At 35.2% G+C, this 23472-nt stretch overlaps 1 protein-coding gene across 1 annotated transcript in view; it reads left to right on the forward strand.

Annotated features, from left to right (window-relative positions):
- Positions 1-23472, forward strand: part of mbo (Nuclear pore complex protein Nup88) — a 98792-nt gene that overhangs the window by 54095 nt on the left and 21225 nt on the right. Inside the window, exon 2 of the mRNA XM_076127892.1 lies at positions 4561-4730. Within this exon, the coding sequence (XP_075984007.1) occupies positions 4561-4730 (170 nt within the window). The remainder of the gene's footprint in view (positions 1-4560; positions 4731-23472) is intronic.

Raw genomic sequence — 23472 nt, forward strand, 5'->3', positions numbered from 1 at the left:
GAATGTTATACAATAGCGATAACAACCAAACAAAATTCTCAATAATTTCTGAAACATATTTTTTCTTCTAACTAAGAACAGTAACAATTTAACGACGTTCTTTCACGTGATCACACTGCAATAATTATTTACTTAATCCAAACACATACATAGGTATACAGAAAACCAAAATAATATATGCAAATACCAACAAAATTACAATAAAAATAAGAGCCTTTACAGTAGCGATGTATTAAAATTCCTGATTCACATTACACATAGCTGAATCTCGTATAATTAAACAAAGGTGGGCAGTGCTCTGACGGCTGTCTAGGAGCTTTTAATACTAGTTTATTTGATTTAATCCATACTTCCATACTAATATTATAAATGCGAAAGTAACTCTGTCTGTCTGTCTGCTACTCAATCACGTCTAAACTACTGAACCAATTTGCATGAAATTTGGTATGGAGATATTTTGATAACCGAGAAAGGACATAGGCTATAATATCATCACGCTACGACCAAAAAGAGCAGAGTACCAGTAAAAAATGTTACAAAAACGGGGAAAACTTTCACCCATTCTCTCTTTATAAACGCAAGCGAAGTTGCGCGGGTCAGCTAGTAACTATATATATATTATGTTCTAAGTAATATTATTGACGGTATAACAAAATGACGTGAGAAATTTTATTACCTGTTTGAGAATTCTTTGATTTTTTTTCGAAGTAAGCAAGGTGTAAATCCTCAATTTTCTCAATACCTTACTCCTTTCTTATTTCTTTGCCCAATAATAGCCCAAATGATAAATATTTTCATTTCATGTGTTGTTTTTAGGGCGGGGGTAAAAGTAACGATAAGTACGTTAATCTCAAACGTGTTACGTCTTCAAGTAGCAGCCAATTCAATCATAATGGCATCTATATTTAGTTTAGTGAGTGAAAACTTTTCTTGATTGCCCCTAGCGCAATAAAAGCTCTACGTGATCCTTTAACCATATTCTGGACGCATGTTAAAACTCGCAACACCGAATTGTCTTGTCAAAAACATCGAATATTTCACCCCACCCCGAACCCGGTATCTGACGATTAGCAGTCGCATTACCTCTCGTACCTTCGAGGGACTTTTAACAATATTATGTTTTATAAAAAAATAAAATATTCATGCCGCGTAGGGGCGTGTATCGCGATCGGTGTCCTCCACAGATATGTATGTATATTTGTATAACAATTTTTTTTTCCATCATTTTGTTTTACGTGACCAGAGGTTGGCAAAAGATTGCCGTGGTGCATGTATTTAATTGTTTGTGTTTTTTTCCGTTTAATTCCTCCACGGACGGAATTTTAATGATGCGTTTGTGTAAAAGATTTGGATGGTTATTCTCTCGGTTTTGGGATTGCCTTTTAGATTTATATAGGTTGGTTTTGTAATGGACGGTGTGTGTGATTAATTATTTTTGAAACGTTTTATAAAAATATGTTTTTGTTCATCTGTAGTTGCAATGATTGTTGAAAATAATCTTGTAGTTTTCTGACTGTAAAGAATTCCTTACATCTTAGATTCATGTTTACTATATCAATTGAAGGCAATCTTGTCGAATCATTATACTTTTCGAATCGTAAACAGTATCACACTCTTTACAATTAAAACAACCTTTAATCATTAACCTGATAGAAATCTCTCATAAATTACCTACATAAAGAAAAAAAGTTCGTGCAAAAAAATCAAAACTTTCTTTTTTCGAATGGTCATAAAATCCTTTTTTTTTTTTCGAAGTAACCGGCCATATTTTAGGCGTGAAATTCGAAGCCATTATCGCGTCGCGGAGGCCGCCGTTCGGAACTGTCCGAGGTTTTCGTCGTCTGAATTTATGCCCGCCCCGCTGTGACCGCAACGTGCGAGTTGCCCGATTGTGTACGGTCGTATTTGTAGCGGTTAGTGTGGGAAAACGTGGATAAAGAAAGAAAATGGTAGAAAATTGCTTAAATAATCAATTTTGTTGAATAAAGTCTACGAATGGCTAAAGATTTGATCATTTTTTTGTAATTTAAATCTTAATTTGCTACCTAGGATTTTTGTTATTATTGCGACAACTCTAAACACATTTAAGTTAGTGGTGATTAAATGGCACTTATCGCCTAAGGAACTTATACCTAGGAAATTAACGAAGACGTGAAAGAATGTATTAGTTACAGAAAATTGGAGTCCGCTTTTGCCAATACGAGAACAAAACTTGGACACTGACATGACCAGCATTGGAGTACATTCCCATTTTAACAACTAGTGCTTTTGATACTTACTTTAATCTAATACCCGTTGCAACTATAACCCCAAGCGAGCGTTACCGCGTGGGTCAAAACGTTCCGGGTTCCGTTCGGTAGGGTTAACCCACTTTGATTCTTTTCGATAATCACCCGCTAATGCACTGTGGCCGTTTGGGCTTTTCAATGTTTTATATAATGGCCGAAGAGGGTGAACTTCTATTGTATTTTGCTGGTAAAGAATTTGATTTACTTTGTTTCGCCCGGTTGGATTAATTTTGGAAATTTATCGGCTGGATTAAATTATGTTAGCTTTAAGTATTTGCCTTGAAATAATTATTGAAATCCGTAAAAGAAAAATAATCAGACGACCTAAAAAACGTTTTCACGGAAATCCAAACACCAATATTACCCAGCATCGTAGTATTATTAATAACTTATTTTCATCCCATTTTTACTAATAGCCGAATGTATAGAATAGATCTTTAATTGCTTAGAATGAAAATGTTTAATGAGGTAGGTGTAGTATTCACAACGCATTTGTGCTAATTAGCTAAAAAGAATTGAGAATTTCGAACATGACAATTATTAAGCTGTTCGTTAACCATACTCATTATACAAATGCGAAGAATCATGATTAAAAATGTGTGGTTGTGGACTCATCCTAGCAAAAACTACCAAATGGCCTTATAGTGTAGATATTTTTTTACGTGGAAAATGTATACCCGATTCAACACCCAGCAAAATTTTTACCCCGAGAAATCTTTTCATAGGATTAAAGTTCTGACTAGAAGCCAGTCTATAATCCTAAAATCAATGATTACAAACCTTACAAACTAAAATAGACTTACCAAAATTCGTATACAAACAAATCAATAGTTCCACAAACAGATATTAATAGTGTAAAGCGATAGTAACTATTGCAGCAGTTTCCACTACATTAAGTGTATAAACTTGCGAGCGTGTTCAATGCGCTTTGTACGCGATACACATACACTGTTTATTGTGATGGTCAAAGCTATGGGGTTTTGTATTGAATATCTGGATGTACAGGTCTTGTGTTTAAACGAAATTATTATTGAGAAGTTTTTGTACGGCTTTGGGTCGTGTGTTTTTTACATCTTTAGTTTTATACGTTGGAATATTTTCATGAGCAAGGAATCTTTTGTTTATGTCTGTTAAACACGATTGTTTTTGGTTAAGTTTTGGTGTGGTTAGCGTAACTTCACGTTTTCATTTATGTTTCAGTGAATGTTTTGAGAATATTGTTAACTGTTAAATATATAACCTTACTAGACGATTTAAAGATCGGCTCTACCTAGAAAATTTCCTTAAAAACGTTAGCAAATTTCCTAAGTTTTTCATGAATTATCGTGTTCTGAAAGATATACTTTCTATTACGAGCACTTTAAATTCAAATATCGCTTTATCGACCTTTCAAATGCGTTACTACAACCTCATCTCTGAAAGCAACTGTTTACATACTTTAATAGTTTCCAATTAAACCACTATTAAATTCAATAGTCCGCCTTCAACATAAAACAATAAGTCATCAGCTTACAAGCGTCGTGCTAAGACTCGATCCCGATTCTATTTCACACTCCACGATCAAGGCAACTTTTTCAATTTCCTTTAGAAATAGGAACGTAGCGGACCGCGGGCGGCCGTCAAACGATAAATGATTATAACTATGACGGCAAGGAAACGAGCCGAGGCGCCGGTGTAATGAGAAATAAGGCGAAAAAATCCACCAGCCAGGAAGCGGGAAGCTTCCTACTTTATTTTTTGTTCCTTTTATTGATTAAAAAACTTTCCTAATCATATTTCTCCTTCGCCTTGGGAGAGATAGTTAGGTTATCGGATGTGAGAGGATTCTGTTGATTATTTTTTTTGTGTTTTTCTTCCTATCGGTATTTGGGGATTTGATGGAACTTTGTTCTTTTGAAGTTTGTTTTCAATTAAACGACTTAATTGACTTGTTTTGCTTAAATGAGCGTGAAAGCACCGATACACTTTATATTTAAGGATCTCATTTTCGGATTATTCATTGGAATGGGGATATTGACCAAGAACTGTGGAACGTATATAACAATAGTATTCGTAGTAAACGTTTGTGATAAAGGCATGCATAATTCTTAAATTGTACCTTAACCTTGTGTCAATGAATTAATCTTGTTCTGGAATGCAAGTTCACAATTCAACTACCGATTATTACCTTTTCTGTGAAGAACAGTTATTCTTACCTCGATAAAGTCCGTAACAGAATCTACCAACTCCATTAAACTGAACTCTCATCTAACTCTTCAATCTTTCATTCCAGAAACTCCACTTCCTCTCTCCACCGGCCTTCACGGTGGAGCGCATCATGGCCAGCACGTGCGGCAGCAGGATCTGTGTCTGGGGATCAAGAGGGGTCACCGTCGCTGAACTACCTTCGAGATGGGGACGGGGAGGATTCTTTGATTCTGGCAACCAGACGGTGTTGTGCAAGTAAGTGAATAAGTAGTTTGGTGTTTTCTTAAGCTGCGTCTACGCTAGGACAGCCAAGCACGAGCGGAGCACGAGCTGAGCACAAATTTCTTCTACGCGCTCGTTTGAGGCTATTAAGTCAGCCCACACTACACAATTTTGTGCTCGGCTCGTGCTCGGATACACTAGTGTAGATGCAGCTATGTGCTATCGTTAAAAATACAAAGTTGGTAGGGTTCTTAAATCAGTTGAATCGAAAACGTGATAAAATAGCTTTGATGAATCTTGACAGTATTTTTGGCTGATCGCAGAGAGGCTTTGATAACGGCGTAATACTTAGTCTTTGGGAAGTGTACTCTATTATAATTGTTAAGGTATTGTTAAATTACGTTATTATGTATTGTAAAGTTAAAGGTGGTCAGCAGGTAGACGACAGCTTCAAAATGTAAAGATATTACGGTTGGGTATTTGACTGTTCCATGTTACACTGTAAGTCGACTTACAAAATAAGCGCATGATAGACTACGCCTCATAATAAATATCAAACCGTTCTCATCAAAATTACGAACAGCCCCGCTACACTTTCAACGCACATAAAACTTAACTATGCATAAACAAAGTCCAATGTATCGCAACAAATTTCAACTATAAAACGAAAGGCTTTACCGCCGTCTAGTGAAGAAACTAAACACCTGAAATCTAATAAAGCCTGATAAGTTCCTGAGAAAGCTGGCACGTAAGCATCGTGTATTTTCTACTATCACGGTAAATTTTGTAACCTATTAAGCTCCTCGAAGCGGCTATAATGTTAGCCTGAGGTAACGATTAAGTCATAGATTATTGTTTAGATGACAATTTTTGGAGAGACGACAATGCTTTGAATTTTCCGTTGCATGATGACCTTTGAAAGTATCACTGCAACATTACAGTTAATGATATTTTCCGTTGATCAGCTTTGTGCAACTGATTGAATTTATTAAGATTACAATTTCTTTGGAAAGCAGTAATTTACAGTAATAAAGAGCGTAGAATACTAATTATTTGAAGTTACCAAAAGATAGCGCAATGTAAAATACATTATTGCAACTTTAAAGCTTTAATCAAAAAGTAACAGGTTTTTAATTTAATAGATTTTACTTCATATTTACTAGTAGGTATAACTCTTATTACTCATTTCAGACATAAAAAGTCATGCGTTAATAGTAAGTACACAAATACTTGGTCTAATATCCTTGAGTCTAGCTCCTTGTAGGTACAAAACTGAACATCTCAGCGTCTCATAATCTAAGTGTTTCGCGCGCCCGAGTCACCACTCTTTTGTACATGTTATTAGGCGGCTATATCTCGTAATTTGCATATTTCGGCAGTAAAATTAATTCGAAGATTTGCCCGCATCCACCATCCAGACTGGGGTATCAAGGGGTGGCTTTCGTAATGTTTTTGGAATTCTGCATTACAATTTATACATACCGATACTTATTGTGGTCTGAGTCGAGTATTACTCGAGTCGATGGGTTTCAATTAAGTTTCGATTGAGTTTTCCAGTTTATGATAAGTAGGTTAGGGTGATTTTTTTGTTTTGAAGGGACGGTTCGTAAGTTCGTTTAAGCTGATTTTGTCGTAGATTGGAGATAAGCTGTAGAAATAGAAATATGTATGTATTTCAATCAAATGAAATTTAGTATTGGTTAAGTTATTTGTTCATTGACCATACAAAATTAAGTTACTTAATATGTTTTTTTAGTTATTTACGTAATGTTTTACGTTGTAGATATAAGAGTTTATCTCATCTGCCCCAATCTTATTTTGATATAATGTATAGTCTGATAATTTACTCAAAAAACACTAAGTTATTCCAATATTCGTTATTAATTTATTGCTATCAAGACCAACAAGAAATCATTTCAGTTTTTCTACTCAAAGATTATTTGAAAAACCACTTCTAATGAAATCTTTTACTAGGAAATTAAACGACTGAAATAAATTCCGTCGCTGAAATTGAAGTAAAACTATTTTACCGGATTCTATCGCTGCTTATTTAATCTTATTTTACACAAATTTTCTTTCGTTTAAAAACATTAAAAATATTCATGTCTTTAGCAATACCATTCAAAATAGGATATTTAAAGGTTTGGCCTTAATTTCGATTGCATAACTTATACAATACACTGGTTTCATTGGTTTTGGTCAAAAGTTTATTAAAATAAAAGCTGCACTTGCTCTTCAGTAACCACCCTTATTGGCGCCATCACATATGCTCGCGCTGACATTTTATACAAACTATTTATTATATTGCCACATTCCTATGATGTTTTAACTTTGACGTAGTTTACATATTTGTAATGGCCCACGTATAGCAAAACAACATCATTCATTTTCCCATGTAACATTAGATGATTTCCATACAAAACGAAAGTTTGAAAGTCAAAATTGGATCCTACTAACATCTTAAAAAAAACTTCGTCTCAGACAATCTTAACCCTACCAAAGAGATATGATAATAGCAGTTAACACACAGCTAAGTCGTTAGTATTAATCCCAACAACTAATATTAGCTATAAACGGCCCCTCTAGCTAATTATGCTAAGATGTTGCCACTTGCCGTCTCAGACAAGGATTTGAGTTTTACACTTTTGTTTGTGTTTCAGTTTTGTATGTATGTGGGATAGTGAAGGGAAAATCTGACTATTGGTAAAGTTGGTTTTTCTATGGTACATTTTATACATGATCATTGATCACTCTATGTAAAAGTACTATTGTACTCTGTGCACCGGAGAGTCATGCTGTACCGCTAGACCTCTTGTATTCCCAAATATTTTGATAGCTGATCTAATTAAATAATTATCAAGAAAACTAATTTTCTGATAAACTTTCAGAAAATTAGTTTTCTTGAAAATATGTGAGTTTAACGTCGTTTCTTAACAAAAACTGTTATTTATCTGACAAATTGACGGTTTCCCCTGTTTCACTACTTCTCAAACAGTATAAAAAAGCTTATCAGGTGAAATTTTTCACCTAAATCTGTCAGATGCCCTGTCAGATACTTATCTTATTTACACTAGCCGTACTTATACTAGCATTTAGCCGTAATGCTGACCCCAAGTGTTGCAAATTAAATGTGCAACAATCACCATTATATTAATAAAGTTAAGACTTTCGAATTTCGATGACATTTGCTACACAAATAGTTAATAAACTCGATGTAGACATAGAATAACTTTTTTACCGTAGAAACTTCTCCATGCGGACAAGATAGCAACAAAAACTAGTCATATTCATAAGGTGCATTAAATAAATTATCTTGCATCTGACATTCTAAAGGCATATTCAATATTCCTTAATATATAACACCGTTAGTAAATAAACTACATAGCACTAAAGCTATCCGAGGCGGCTCGTATATTCTTTGATAAGCTTATCGGAACGCTGTTCGGTGCATTGTGCAGCTTCCGAAACTCACACTCATATTATATACTGTTATATTAGCTTGTACATTGTTTTGTATATGCATGCTTTTGTTTGAAAGATGTCGTGTTTAAGAACTCTTCATCCTTCAGCAACAATTTTGTCAGTTACTATGGTTTCAGCATCTATATTATTCATTATTTTCTATAGCGTAGATGCTGAAAAAGAGGGTGTTGAAAGAGTAATGTCTCTGAAAAAAGCGGCATTCGGGGCAAGACATATAGGATGCATGTAAAAAACATGTAATTTAACACAAGTATGCCATATACTGTGCCTCAGGATGCAGCGGTAAATACGTAATTAAGTTAAAGATAGTTTGTTTTAATTATAGCATTTTTTGTAGCTTTCTATCTGCTCAAAGACAAATGATTATTGTAACCCATTATATTTTCACTGAGTGGCAATATAATGGGTTATAATAACACTTTTTCTAAGACGACAGCAGAGGAATCTACTGCTGTTCTCTTAGAAGAAGATTTTAGAACTTGATCAGCTAATTTCTAAACTGAGAACCAACTCACACTTAGAAATTGGCTGAACAAGTCCAATGTTGACCAAATTCTAAAGAATATGTCAGATCTGTTGCTCGATTCTCTACTACTATCGACTACCGACAACCGACCTGTCATCGAGAAATTTTGTATGAAAATCTGATCAGCGCCTCTGGCGGGCGTCGTAGGAAATATTTTTGCAGTACATTTTAAATGTCAAAATTTCGATACTCGACTGTACAGAATCTCGCTGCTGATGATCTTGCATACTCTTTAGAACTGGAATATGGGTTTGTGCTGTAAGATTCTAACTTATTATTTAAGCCTGCACTAAGCTTCAATAAATTAAATCAATACTAACTTCAAGGTAGTTATTTCCCAATAAATTCCCAAAAACAATTTTGAAGTAACTTCACCATTCTTCTTTGAGAAACTCAAAAAGCAGTTAATCCCAAAATAATTAGATGTCCATTATTGGCACAGACAGACGTCAAACATTCGATCCTGTGTCAACAGAAGTAGATCTCGCACGGGAATAGAACCAAGGAACTTTGTTTGTTACTTCCTGTGTAGGATCGATTCTGTTTTGACGAAAGAGTTTGTTACGTAAATAATGTTAGACCTGTCTGGAAGGGGACTTTGATGTCGGATAGCCCTGTGTATGGGGACCCTTGTTTTGTTGAGTAGTAAATCTGTAAAGACATTGTTAGCAGCATTTTTGTAGTTAATAGTTCCACGTGTGTCTACTTTTATGTATGACAAGATTCAATTAGTTTCATGTTGAGGTTTTTTGTTTTTTCGTCTTCGTTCTTTTGAAGATTTGTGTAAGTACATAATATGTTTACATTTGACTATTTTCAGTTAGTGGTCTCTATTATTGCAAACGGATAATTATTTTATTTGCTTGTAGGGTTTAATTATGGAACTGCCAAACGACTTCTCTATTGATCAATGGAAACATATCCCTTGAACAACGTAAGCTACTTTCATTTTAAACATTTCACAGGGGCCGAAACAGGTCAGTAAAGTCAGTAAAAATCAGTATTTTTGGACCTGGTCAGTAAAAGTCAGTATTTTAGAAAATCGGTCAGTATTGTCAGTATTTTTCCAAACTCACACACGTTTTTTTTTTTTGTTTTCCTTTGCTGTTGGCCAATCTTACATTCTCGATTTGCCCAGTAATCATATCAGAGGGCTGCTTTGGATGCTCGATATTATGTTGATGATCTACGTAATATATATGTTACTGTAAAAGCCCGAACAGTGGTAAATCCTAAGATTTTAAGGTAAAACCTAAGATTTACCAACTCTCAATGGTAAAAGTCCGAACAAGCCGGAGTTTAAAAACTGTAACATATACAGTATATACAAAACTCCTTCTTCATAACTATGTAACGGTATAATTATATACCGTAACATAGTTATAAAGAAGGAGTTTTGGGCAAAGCGACATGGGTAGGTTAGGTTAGAAGGCTGAGGAGAGTTAGCCTTTGTCGTTATTTTTTTTAAACCGAAAAAAACTTTTTTTTAAAACGAAGCGGGGCTCCGGCGACATCTCGACATCATCAAGTGAATAGAGGTAAAAGTTCGAAATAAAAGAATTGTTCGGACTTTTACCATTGAGAGTTGGCAAATCTTAGGTTATACTGGAAAATCTTAGGATTTACCACAGTTCGGGCTTTTACAGTAACATATACATGTATTGAAGCATCACATGACTTCAATAGAACAGCAAATTACTACTTTACTATTTTTTTTTAATCAATATTTTCGAAGTGAAAATTCTTTAGTGCCGTTACCGCCGTCGCCGTAAGACCTGATTGAAATTTCGTAAGACCTGATTGAAAACTCGTAAGACCTGATTGAAAATTCGTAAGACCTGATTGAAAATTCGTAAGACCTGATTGAAAACTTTATTAACAAAGCTTTTTAACACACTAAAAAGGCGATGCTGGTTGACTACGGGGATGGTGGAGACCAATAACCGAAAATAAGCTTTTTAACAGTCTTAAAAAAAGGATTTTGACTTCTCAATTCGACTGTATTTTTTGTTATTTCACACCATTCACCTGAAAAACGGTTTAGAAATGGTCTGTATTTGGTCAGTATTTTTGAATTTTTGGTCAGTAAAATCAGTATTTTCGACCTCAGAACTTGTTTCGGCCCCTGCATTTCAAAACATTTGCCAGTTTTCCATAAAACATTTAAACATTTGACATTTCCCCCTTTACAATATCCATAGAAACTAACTGACTACAAAATTAGCATTATCCACACTACAACCATCAACCCTGAACCACTAACCAATAAAAAGGCAATCGCAAACCAACCCCTATCTACCATCAAACATCCTAAACATGAACCCGAAGATCAATAGATACCGACACATACAAACATAATCCTTCAACCTCGACCGCTAACCGAACGATCTAAGTCTCAATTACTGGGTTACCCTGATTTACCCGACGACCGATCCAATTTGTAAACGGGCTCCGATCGGAGAAAACTATCTACAAAACTTGTAAACAAAAAACAACTTTATTGACAACAAAATAAGGTGAAATTTACAGTAAACGATTTCCAGTGATCACCTTCCAAGTCGATATTGTCTAGTCATGCGAGTGATGACCATAGGATCTCTTTTCAAGCTAAATCGCTCTTTGTTCAAAGATGATAAGGTTTATTTCTGTTTGTGTGGTAGTTGACATCGGTCGTCTCAACCTGAACCCCAATTATAGGCCACAAACTATTTTATCTAACACCCGTGTGACAACACTAATCTTATTAGAATCTATTGGAATCGAAATCGTGAGAGGAAGGTATGGAGGGTGCTTTTATAAGAAGTTATTGTGGCTCGTTATTTGTAGGTCAATGACATCTACTGCCGAAATACGGGGCTCTATTTACTTTTGGCGTTTTGTGTTACAAATTATGGCAGAAAATTAATGAACATATTGTGTAATAATATAATAGCAAATAATTTATATATGGGATGAAAAAAAATAGGCAATCGAGGAGAACTTCTTTAAATATTGAAGATACCCTCCTTCGCTGAAAGGAAACGTCCTATTTTTTAAAACAATCATATCTGCATTCAAAGATTTCTGATAATATTGATAAGTTAAGTTAATTAAAAGTTAAATTCGTAGTGATGATCATTTTCGACACTACATTTGCTTGAGTAATTTATTTACTCATGTAAGCAATCTTACTTGAGTTAATAAATCACTAGTATGTAATAAAAATAAACCCGCTATGTCCAACTAGTCCTGCTGTAATTCTAGAAAATAACCTTAAAAAGTTAAACGCTTCCGTTATTTTAAAAGAATTGACACGATTGTCGATTGTTCAACTTTTATTCTTCAACGAAAATTCTAGTCTTAGTATCAGCACCATGAAGAATTTATTCATCTTAATCCCGCCTGTACCGCGTAGCCTCTTCCACACCATACTACCCCACGTCTCAACCGATTGGGATTGATTCTCTCGCAGTGATCCCGGCCTTTGGCTTAAACCAATTTGCCGGTTAATCCGGACCACGTACGGGCGCCTCCAGACCCGGTTTATCCTTCTTCTTTATCTTTTAACCGGCTTTTATTGGTTATTTGTTCAAGCTTTGTATATTTTGGTTTGGAATTTTGAGGATATTGAGTGAGAAGTGCGAGTTGATTTTCAAAATGTTTTGTATAGTAATATGTTGATGATTTGAATTCTTTGTGATATTTTTGTAGTCCATAAATTTGTATGGATTGTAGTTTCGTGGTATCTGAATGGGGATGGAATTTCCAAAAATCCTCTCTTAGTGCTCCTCTACACTTACTAAAAAACCTTTATACCAAATTTCAACTTTCTATGTTCAGTACTTTCGGCGGTGCGGTGTCCATCAGTCAATCACTCAGTAACGAAAGAATTTTATAAATACTGATTGATGATATAGAAGATTTCTAAGATCCAAGACACAAAGCATCAATAAAAATTCTAAGCCAAAACTTTCATCCATGTTTACGTTCAGTTTTCTTCTATCATCTATCATAATAAACTCATAACACACCAATCCGGAATCACAAACACACTCAATAAAGGCAGCTACACAAGACACGTGTATTTACCCAGTGTCCAGTGTGTACTGTACAAACTGTCCGTATTTACATATCGGCCCGTAGCATGTTTATTGAGGTGCCTTATCTCGTTAATACCGTTTGTTTAAGATGGCCACTTTACTAAGATTTTGGTTTAACTATTAAATGATTAGGGTTTAAATTGTTTGTAGATTAAGTTTCAAATTAAATGTTTGAGTTGAAGTAGTTTTTAAACTAATGATAGTAAATGTAAATGGTACCTAAATGATAAAAAAGAAGTATATTGGAAGTGCTTATATAAAGTAGAATGAAGCTAGGTTAATGGAGTCTGATTTAGGAAGTACCTACCTGGTTTTAACGCATAGATATTAAGATAAAATCAAATATTGACTAAGAAACGTGTAATTACGGTTTTCGAGTACGAGTGATGATCAACTTTAAGATCGTAAATGGTTACATATAAAGTGCTATTTTTACATCTTGGTGTCATCGCCTCTATTTCGATTTTTTTGCCTACATTTCCATGGAAAAATGTACATTTCATGAGCAATAAGCGACAAATACACTATTACAATACGTACATTACAATAATTTGGATAAGTTCTTCACTTGTTTTAAACGACTTAAATACGAACTGCTTTAAAACAGTTTTAAGATACATTACACAAAGATAACTCAACAAATTCAGCAAGCGAACTTACAATTACAAATTAGCGAAAGGCTTTCTAAAAAGCCAGCGACCCATCAACAAACATACCGGTGTTAATTAAAATTAATTCACACATGTCTGCGCGATAAATGATTCACAATTATAATTGTAATAATCACGAGTCCTAAGACCGGCCGAACGTCAAAAAGCCGGGCCGCCCGTAGCCGTATTAATATTATCACATATCCGGACCGGCGCAGACTCACTGGAAGAATTTTTAATGCTATGCTTTAATTATTTTGCCGTTGCCCGCCCGGCCGGTCTAAGTTCCATTCACATTAGAGTATTCATTTTTGCTACGGCCGTGCCTACACGTTGAATTATTAAGGCTCTTGCCGAAAACTGAAAATTGCTGAGATCACCGGCTGCCAGTCTGGGTGTATTTATGAGTGCGTAAATTTTCTAGAGGTGTTCTGTAACCGTTTGTACATTATGAAGGGCCCTAATTAACCGGCCGAGTTCGGGCGTCATTAATTATGGACAAGAGCGATGGTGCGTAGTTCTAATGTTGGCGTACCCATCGTGTATGCAAATGCGATTCCACCCCTTTTTTGATGATGTTGAGTTTTTAAGAATTGTATTGATGTTTTTATTTACACCCGTAAGCACAAATGCTTCTACTTAACATGAACAACGTTCAACATTATGATACATTCAAATCGATTCTATATTTAACAAAGAATAACTATTTGGATACTAGCGTTAGTATGACAACGATTACAGTGTTATATTTTCGGTCAAGATGTTGTCATATCTAAACATTTTCGCAGATACAGTATTCCTTCTTGCTTGATCATTTATCAATCAGACCTCAACCGCTGTACCTCAAAGTAAACATCTCACCGCAACCCTAATAAGCTACAAGAAGTCACAACGTTAAACTTGTTGCTTCAGCTTTTCTTTAAACATGTTCACAGAGAAGGCAACCTCGCCCTCAGCACTCCACGACCACCTCGTGCGGTCCCGTATAATTAAACGCAAATGTAATTATTTCTAAACAGAAATACATGTCGTGCACCAAAGAAAAACCCAGCAATATAAACACACCGTAAAAAATGCTTAATTAAAATTAAATCTTAGCTAGTGAAGCCGCGTCACAAAGAAACGGCCGAAACAAAAACGTAATATGATTAGAAACAAATTACATACACGCGGCCGCGATAAGTCCAGCTCGCGGGTAACAAACCGCGCTCGGTAGCCACTCGGCCTTTGTCCGCCCACTTTCTTTGTATATTGTACCATTTCATGCAAAATTTAATTTCGTTTTCAAGACTCGCGTGGAATGATATTACGGGGCGGCGGACGCCACCGCCGTTTGTAATTTCACTTCTCAAGTGTATGTGGACATCGTGCCTTTTTCATCGCATTCCGTTTCGGTGGGTGGTCACGGCCGGTCCGGCACCGTTACGTTTATTGCGGCGCACTGTTCGGAATTAAACAGTCGGATTGCAACCCGTTAATTGCTATACAGAACTACGTCCAGGTGGTTTATTGGCCGCTCTTTTAGAGCCGACTCCCGCCCGCTTGCATCATTTTACTTGTTAATCAAACGCCGCCGTTTCGCTGTTAGGTTTTTGTGTTGAAATTTGAAGTTGGGAATGTTAGATATGATTGGTATAATGTTATGAATATTTTGTTATAGATCTCTAAACTCTTTGCTATATATGATTTAATGCATTTATGTCTCGGTAGATGACTTAACTTCAAAAAGGACATAAAAACAAAAAATTGCCTAAACATAAACAGGATTAAACACATTTGCGAAATCAATTAAGAATCATATAATCTCCTTTGAGCCACTGCAAGAACAACCATTATACATGTCTAAATCCCAAACAAAACTCCTTAGCTGTTTTACAAAATTCAAAGCACGCAAACTTACACAAAGAACAAAACCTCCCCCTATTATCATAGTACAAATAACACGATACAAAATCTTCATAACATCCCCATAACCCAAGCAACAAGTACACATACATTTTTACGAACTACCCTCAATCCTTTGACAAGATTCAATAACCCTCATAAGGAACTTCCAAACTTAACCCTTTAAAGATCGCCCCCAATTTGTTATCGATACTGGTAACAAGGTCCAGTGAGCCAAGGGGTCCCCTAGGGGGATAAAAAAGGGATTTTTTCAGTGATCTACCCGCAAATCGGTACACAATGGGGGCCGATTAAGCCACTTACACTTAGACGTGAGAAAGAGCTTTTACCTTTTCTTGTATTTTTTGCGATGTTTGATCGGTTTTAAGGGGATCTGATAGGATTTGGGGTTGGCTTACAAGTTCGGATTTGAGGGTTACGTCTGTAAGTCGGCTTTTTAAAGTTTTGGTAGACAATAATACCTTTTAACTTCATGTTATGGTTTAATATTCTTTAAAATATGATCAAAATTCAATACCGTTTTTGAAACTGTACTTTGCACGTACCAAGGAAACAAAAGCTTTCCAAGTTTATAAATTAGCAGTCAATAATAAAATTTGAATTCTTAGAAAGTCATAATAATATATTTTTGATCTAAAAACGATAAAAACAAGATGTTATGTAAAATATGCAGAGAAATCGTTTATTAACACCCACACCTAAATACAGGTAGTCAAGATATTTCATTATTATCTTCTCACACAATATCAAATTACTGTATACAATATTTTTCTTATAAATTAAATTCCTGAAATCTTAACACATTTTAACGTGACACTCTTAAGATAATATATTTATTAAACGTTATTTTCTTAAGGCATTTGCCGGACATAGCGAGGGGATAGACCCCTACTGCCGATAGACATATTATTATATTCTCTTTAACATGGTATTTTTACCAGAAAATATAGTAAATAAGTTAAAGTTATATCAATTTTGAATTATTGTAGTTAGAGTCAAATTTGTATGAGTAAACTTGCCGAAAATTGCAACACATTTTTGTTTCGAAATAAATTCCATACCCTACCTTTCATTCTATATTCATATTCCTTTTACTTACCATCTTTTAGACTACGTTTTGCAACTTACTGATAACAATTTTGACAGTTGTTTTCATACAAAATTTGTCAATAGTCGATCGATTATGACGTAGATCGCACGTTTGTTATAGAGTCTAAAATTAAAACATCATTATCAGCTTAACCTTTCTTCCAACTATGTTGGAGTCAGCTTCCAGTCTAAGTGAATGCAATTAAAAAGTAAATCAAATATTTTCTCAAACATAGCATTTAAAAAACCAATTTCACGAACCCTTTAAGAATGATCCAATCTATCTTGCGTCTAAACGTAACCTCTTAGTAGCGACTGATGCTGGCTATTTCACAAAGAAAGCAGTAATATATACAAGCAGAACGCGGAAAGTTGGTTTAGATTTAGTGTTATTTCGCTTCGGACTAGCGGCTAACTTACATTCAGAATATATCGGCGGTGTTAACTGTGCTACTGTTTAAGAATATGTTTCGTTATATATTATTGGAGTTTAATTCAGAGTAGAATAGCATTTTAAGATTATATTCGTATGTTATTTTGTGGTTTTATTTTAAGTCTTCAAGACTTATAAAGGGTCTATTGACCAAAAATGTTGAGACAATACTCTAGATCAATATAGATAACATGAAGTTAATTAGTTAGATTTAATTATTAATCAATTAATCAATATAAAATTGTAGCTATTTTGGAAACAAATAAGACTAAGTATAACTATTGTTATAATTTTTTGCTGTGCTACATTACTGTGTACTTGAAACTTATAACACTAGTTATGCTGTCTCATAACTGCTTTGATTTTTAATCGACTTAAAAAAAGGTAGTTTCAATTCGCGGTTATATTTTATTGTGGTACTGATTAATGAGCTTGATAATAAAATGCTACATTACGAGCTTTTATAATTATCTACAATAGTACCTCAAAACACATTACTGCAAATTGCGTCTCTATACATTCACCACACACATCTTGCAACCAAACGGCCGTACATTTCGTAAACCGTCAGGCCCACATAGGCTTGCTTATTCGTTACGTTGTCTGAATCTCGTAGGCAAAAGGTGAAGCAAGGCGTTGCGGGTTTGCGGGCAAGCCTGGCGCGACACAACTGACACTGTGGCTTACGTGTTTCTTACCGGATTTACACCTTGAGTTCGGCCTACTGCTGCGAAATATTACCTACCTACGAGATGCGTAGGGTATCTGTGATTCGTGCTAAATAGGTGACGCTAGAAGGATAATGCGAAAAAAGTTTGTTTTACAAATAACAGTAAAGTTTCGTCTTACCTCACAATTAGACTTATTCATTGTAGATCGGTCGTTATGTGTATATGTCCATAAATTATTGCGTATCATACAGGATCCTTCTTAGACTAGAGATTCTGGTTGCAGGAAAAATTAACAATTATCGTAATTTACTAATATATACCTGACTCAATACAAAACCTGTCAAGGACGCAACAAGCGTCATGACACGTCACGTTTCCGTCACACCCCCTTTAGGCCATGCTATTATTATTATACATAAACATTATAAGACACGCTGCAGAAAGCGAAAAAAAAATTTCAGTTTTGCTACATAGTTACTTCTAAACATCTCGTACTTTATAAACTCTCTCTCTCTCTCTCTCTCTTCCATGCTATGAATCTCATTATGATAGTAGGGTCAGCCTTCTCGACTTCGCTCTATCCTGGACATTGTCTTCGGAAACCTCACTCACCTTATAGAAAACTCTATGACACAATGATAATATCCTAAAGCCAAGAAAATAACAATAACATACAAAACACCTTGAAAACCCTCATCTATATTACAAGAGTAATCAAACTACAGCACACGCCGGCTGTACCTGCCACTTACCCACCGGATTAACCACCAATTAACAGAATTGGGTGAGAACCCGATGAATAATCCAGTTAGGTATCGGCGCCGCGGCCAGATCAAAGTGAACTGAGGGTGCATTGGGCAATGTGGGCAATCTTGCACGCTAAATTGTTTGTGCAGTCTTCTTCTTCTTGTCGTATGGTTAGTGGTCAACCTAGTGTCAAAGTTGATCAAGCCGCCCATAGGCCTTTGACGTGGCTTAACGACTGTTATCTTAATCGACAACAACCAGGACCGACTTTTTACGTGCCCTCCGAAGCACGGAGACGCCCAGTTCAATTACCACTATGCGGTCACCCATCTATGGAATGACCGCGCCAACGGTTGCATCACCCACAGATCGTTTACCGACCGGTGAGCGCAACTGGCTATGGGCGCCTTATTGGTTTGTGCAGTGTTATTGATGCATCGCTTGTAAACTGTTGATTTTGTGCCTTTGGTGGAATTTTGATAAGTAGGCAATTTAGAAGTTCAAAGTATTGGTAGAGGTTTTGCAGTGTTATTGATGCGCATCGCACGTGTTAATTGTTGATTTTGAGCTTTTGATGAATTGTATTGGCAGGTGGGAACGCAATTTAGTATTTGAGCATTGGTTGACGATTAGTACGGTTTTCGGTTGGTTTTTGAATATATTTGATTGGCTGGTTGTTAGGTTGTGTTAATCCAATGTGTCTGCGATCGGATTTATACGGACGAAGTCGCAGGCAGAGTCTAGTTAGAAATTTGGGGCAAAAAAGTATCCATAGTAAATAACGACAACATTCTTTGATCTAGTAACGGAAAAGATGTGTTAGTAATAAAACCATCCATTCTTCCCACTCGTTACAAAGAATACAATATAAGTAAATACGAAACTATAATAAACAAAAGCCCCTTAACTAATCGACAAAATAAATGCAATAGCATCAATACTTTATCTCCACACATTCACATGGTATCCATAATTCATCACATCATGTAACATCATCGGTGCACTAGGTTCATTAAAAGGGCAGCGAGGGCGGGCCTTATCCAATATTTATTAACTTATTTCAAAGAAAATCGTATAATTAACAGCATAGCATCACCCCCGGTTCGCCCCCACGAGAGACTTAGTTGAAGGTATAGAGTAGGAGGTAGATGCGACAGGTCGGACAAAATGTGACGTTTATAAGTATGTCGAGCCAGTGTCATGTGAGGCATAAACAAAATTCGATGTTTATAAGATGTGTGAGACACTGTTATGTAAAAGATGGAATTAATTGAAGGAGTAATTATCAGCTTTTAAAATACCTGGGACTATTATGATACGAAACAACAACAAATTGTACACAGTTTTAATACAATAAACATGTGTGTATGTCTATGTCTACCACTATATTTTATCTTGAATTAAAAAGTATACAAATGAAAACATGTTTGTCGTAAACATATTTATATGTATTTTACGATATAGAAAGAAGTTTTAGTTAAGTAAACAACATAGAATCATTAGTTAAACTACTTACCAATATTTAAAATAGCAAAACTTCTACAGAATTTTCAATATATTGTCAACAAAACATAACTTCTCTAAAAAAATACGAAAATATTATGATTGTAGATAAGTGGTCTATAATAATTAAAAAAAAAATATCTAAATAGTAACATCAGTCCATAAGCTTGTCTATAAATAAATATATAAAAAGAAATCGTACCAATTAAAAATAAAGCTTTAAATTAAAATAAAACTTTCAATTCAACATCGTCACCTAAATCGTAAGGCCCATTACTAAAAGTCATAGATTCACCCGTCTCACGTAATTAACTGTAAACGTTCTGTTAATGGGAAAAACCAGTTGATAAACTTTTTATTTATGGGCCAAAGAAAAAGGTTACTAACTAACACTGTAGAAAAATATATACTTAGGTAGTTCTTTAAATAGGTTTCTTTTATATAAATTGAACTTTGTTTTTATCATTATTGAGTATTTAGAGGTATAAAGTAGATTATAATAAAGTCCTTATTCAGGAATCTTAAAACCTTAACTCATTCTTAAAATATATTATGTCATATATTTTCTTAACAAACGCGCAAAACTTAGTTCAAAATCATCACTCGCTTCGATCACTTAACTCGCTGCTCTTTGATAAAACTACAGATCTACAAATCGTCATACATCCGAAGTTATTAAGATCAGAATCAGTCAAAAGCAGTATTCTTCTTATTTTCCATCTCACTCATCTTTGACGAAAAACCTATCAGCAAATCCAATCTACATCCCAAAACAAAGAAACATATCTCTATCTTGCAAACGAAATTCAAATCCGCCACACACCCAATCAGTCTCCAGCATCCTTTGCAAATTATTTGCCAATTATCCATCTGTCGGTTCTGTTCCCATCACTCTAGGATCTCAATTAGTATTCAGCCTCTTCCTTACGTGTTCCAAAGTTAATGAGAATGTGCCAGAGTCGTATTTTTGAAATTCACACCCTTTGCACAACACGGCCATCGCAAAAATATGTTAATGCTTGCTCTGAGGCGGCTATGCGAGCAAAATTGATTAAGTCCTTTCTAAGTAACTAAAGTATTTTTGGGCGAAAGGTGCGCTTGTTTTGAATGTGATGCATAGGTTATTAGTACATTAAAATTATATGATGACCCCTGCGTAGTAATGAAGGTAACATGATTATTTGTCCAGGAATGCTGTTCTCATTTCGATTCAATCAGACGTATACAGTAGTATACAGATCAAATGTTTATAAGTTATAGCTACTAAATTACTTAAATCACAGTCAAAAGGTTTCTAAACTTCTAATTGTATAAGTAATTACATTATCAATCTATGTTATATCAAACATTTATTGAACTTTTCAAGACAAGCTTATTATTAGTTATAAGATCAGTACGACAAAAACTAATGCTGCTGCAAGAAAAATATACCAAAAAGAATTATAGTCAAAGATACTCTCCAAATGTTATTTGGAAAAGCACAAAAATTCCAAGCAGATAAAATTCCATATTCATATCAGTCTCACATGGGCGTATAAACGAAAGGAGTCGTAAAGTAGGTGGAGTAAAACGCATCTACATTACAAATCGTACAATGATCGACACCGACGGCAAATGTGGAATGACGAGTGTAAGGTTTTGAACACGTTGATGTGAATTGGACGCGAGACGCGGTTATGAGCGGTTTGATAGCTTACTTAACTATATTTTCTGCTAGTTTTTGAACATTTAGTCTAGGATAATTAAACAGAGAGTTAAAAAAGATACCTACTGTTTCAGTCACTGCTAGACTATATCAGTGATGTATGCGACTTACTGTGTCCCTTAATAACATTTTTTTTTGCATTCTGCACTAACGAGACAAGATTACAACATATAATATTATCCCTCCCACTTTAAGGATTAAAAACCATGATGTAGAAAACCTATCAGTCAAAGCGCTTCAAACAGATAGAAAAAAAAACATGTTTTATTCGTTTTATGATATCAATAGTTTCTGGTCTTCTAGCTCTTCTTCACACGTCAATTCACAAAGACAACGTGCGCAAATATATCAAAGATTATGATGTGAATTTCACTAGTTGAAATCGTCACGAGCGTTTTCCACCCGCGTTTACTACCCGCGTTTTCCATCCGCGTTTACCACCTCAGTTTGTTCAAAGCTTTACCGAATGACAGGCATTACGGGCAGGGTTACGGTTTTGACGGAATGACTGAAGTGACGGGTTATTAGAGGCTTATCGCACCGCATCTTGTCATACGGTTTTTACGATTCAGACATTGTTTTTGAGAGTGCTGTGTTAGGGTACTGTGGAGGTGATGTGCAGTAGTTTAGGTGGTTTGAAGGTATGTTTTGTATGGAAAATGTATAATATTAGATTCGGGGAAAAGTCTTTTCGCATTACAGTTTGTATGAACTTGTAATAAAATCTTTTCTCTACACAAAAAAGCTCGATATTTGGGTACCTCACGAGCTCACTGAAAGAAACCTGATGAACCGTTTACTCATTTGTGATTCTTGAAGCTAAAGAGATTTTATTACAAGTTCATACATACTATAATGCGAAAATACTTTTTCCCCGACTTAATATATTGCTAATAATAATACATAATAAATATATTTTGGTTTGATAACTTGTTTTTAAGAATACATGTAAATATGTATGACTGATATCTTACTGATGTAGCGACTGTTTGTAAATGGTATTTAGATATTTGCTAGATTCTAACTACACAGTAACAGACAGTTTCACTGCCAATAGTGAAATAGTCCATCTATTATCTTAGTATAGGCTGTTAGCAGAAGCTATTTGTTACTATATCTTTCAGGCTGCCTGAATACCTTGGCATAGTCGATTCTGTTTTATGTCATAAACCATCAACGTCGAAAAGCTACGTGCAGGGACCTCTGCCAATATTATATTTTACTTTATGAATAAAGATACTGTTCCAATACAAATAAAAACATAATTTGCTTTACAAGTAAAAAACTCCATTTATAAATCTCACAGATACAAAATTTCATCTTCTAACATACAACACATACCAAACAAAAGTCAAAGTAAAGTCGAAAGTCATCAAAACATCCAATTTAATTTCGAACAAAACAAAATTTAAATTTCTGCCCTATACATTTTGATTATGAGAACACCGATTCGGTTCGACATTTTCGTATAAGAGCCTGTAAAAACTCCATACGTTTTCACACAATTCTATCTACCTTCACACCAAACAAACACATTCAAAAATGAGCTTTATTTCTTTAGTCATAAAGACGAGATATAGTTTAAATCGATGTAAAAAGTAACTTTGTAAAGTACCATAGAGACTGAATACACGCTTGAATTATTTAGATAGCAATCGTGGGTCCGTATTCTGATCGTTTTTCTCATCGGTATCGAATAGGAGCACTGTATCTGTCCCTCTCGTTACAATAGAGGATGAAAGGGATGGATGGAAGTGGTTTTGTTTCGTTTATTCATAGCATGTGTCATGAAAGTGATGTCTAATACGTTTGGGGTTGTGCTCGCGTTTCAATGCCGGTTTGAATAATGTACCTGAGGTCTAGGGGGGGCCGCCTTCGCGAAATATTTTTGGTGAGCGATCGTTTTGGGTTTAATTGCAGATAGTGTTTTGTTGATGTTTGTGTGGCTATAGTTATGGCATGGCATGGCAGTAAAAGGGTTTTC

This window comes from Anticarsia gemmatalis, chromosome 20 (genome assembly GCF_050436995.1).
Source record: "Anticarsia gemmatalis isolate Benzon Research Colony breed Stoneville strain chromosome 20, ilAntGemm2 primary, whole genome shotgun sequence".
NCBI lineage: Eukaryota > Metazoa > Arthropoda > Insecta > Lepidoptera > Erebidae > Anticarsia > Anticarsia gemmatalis.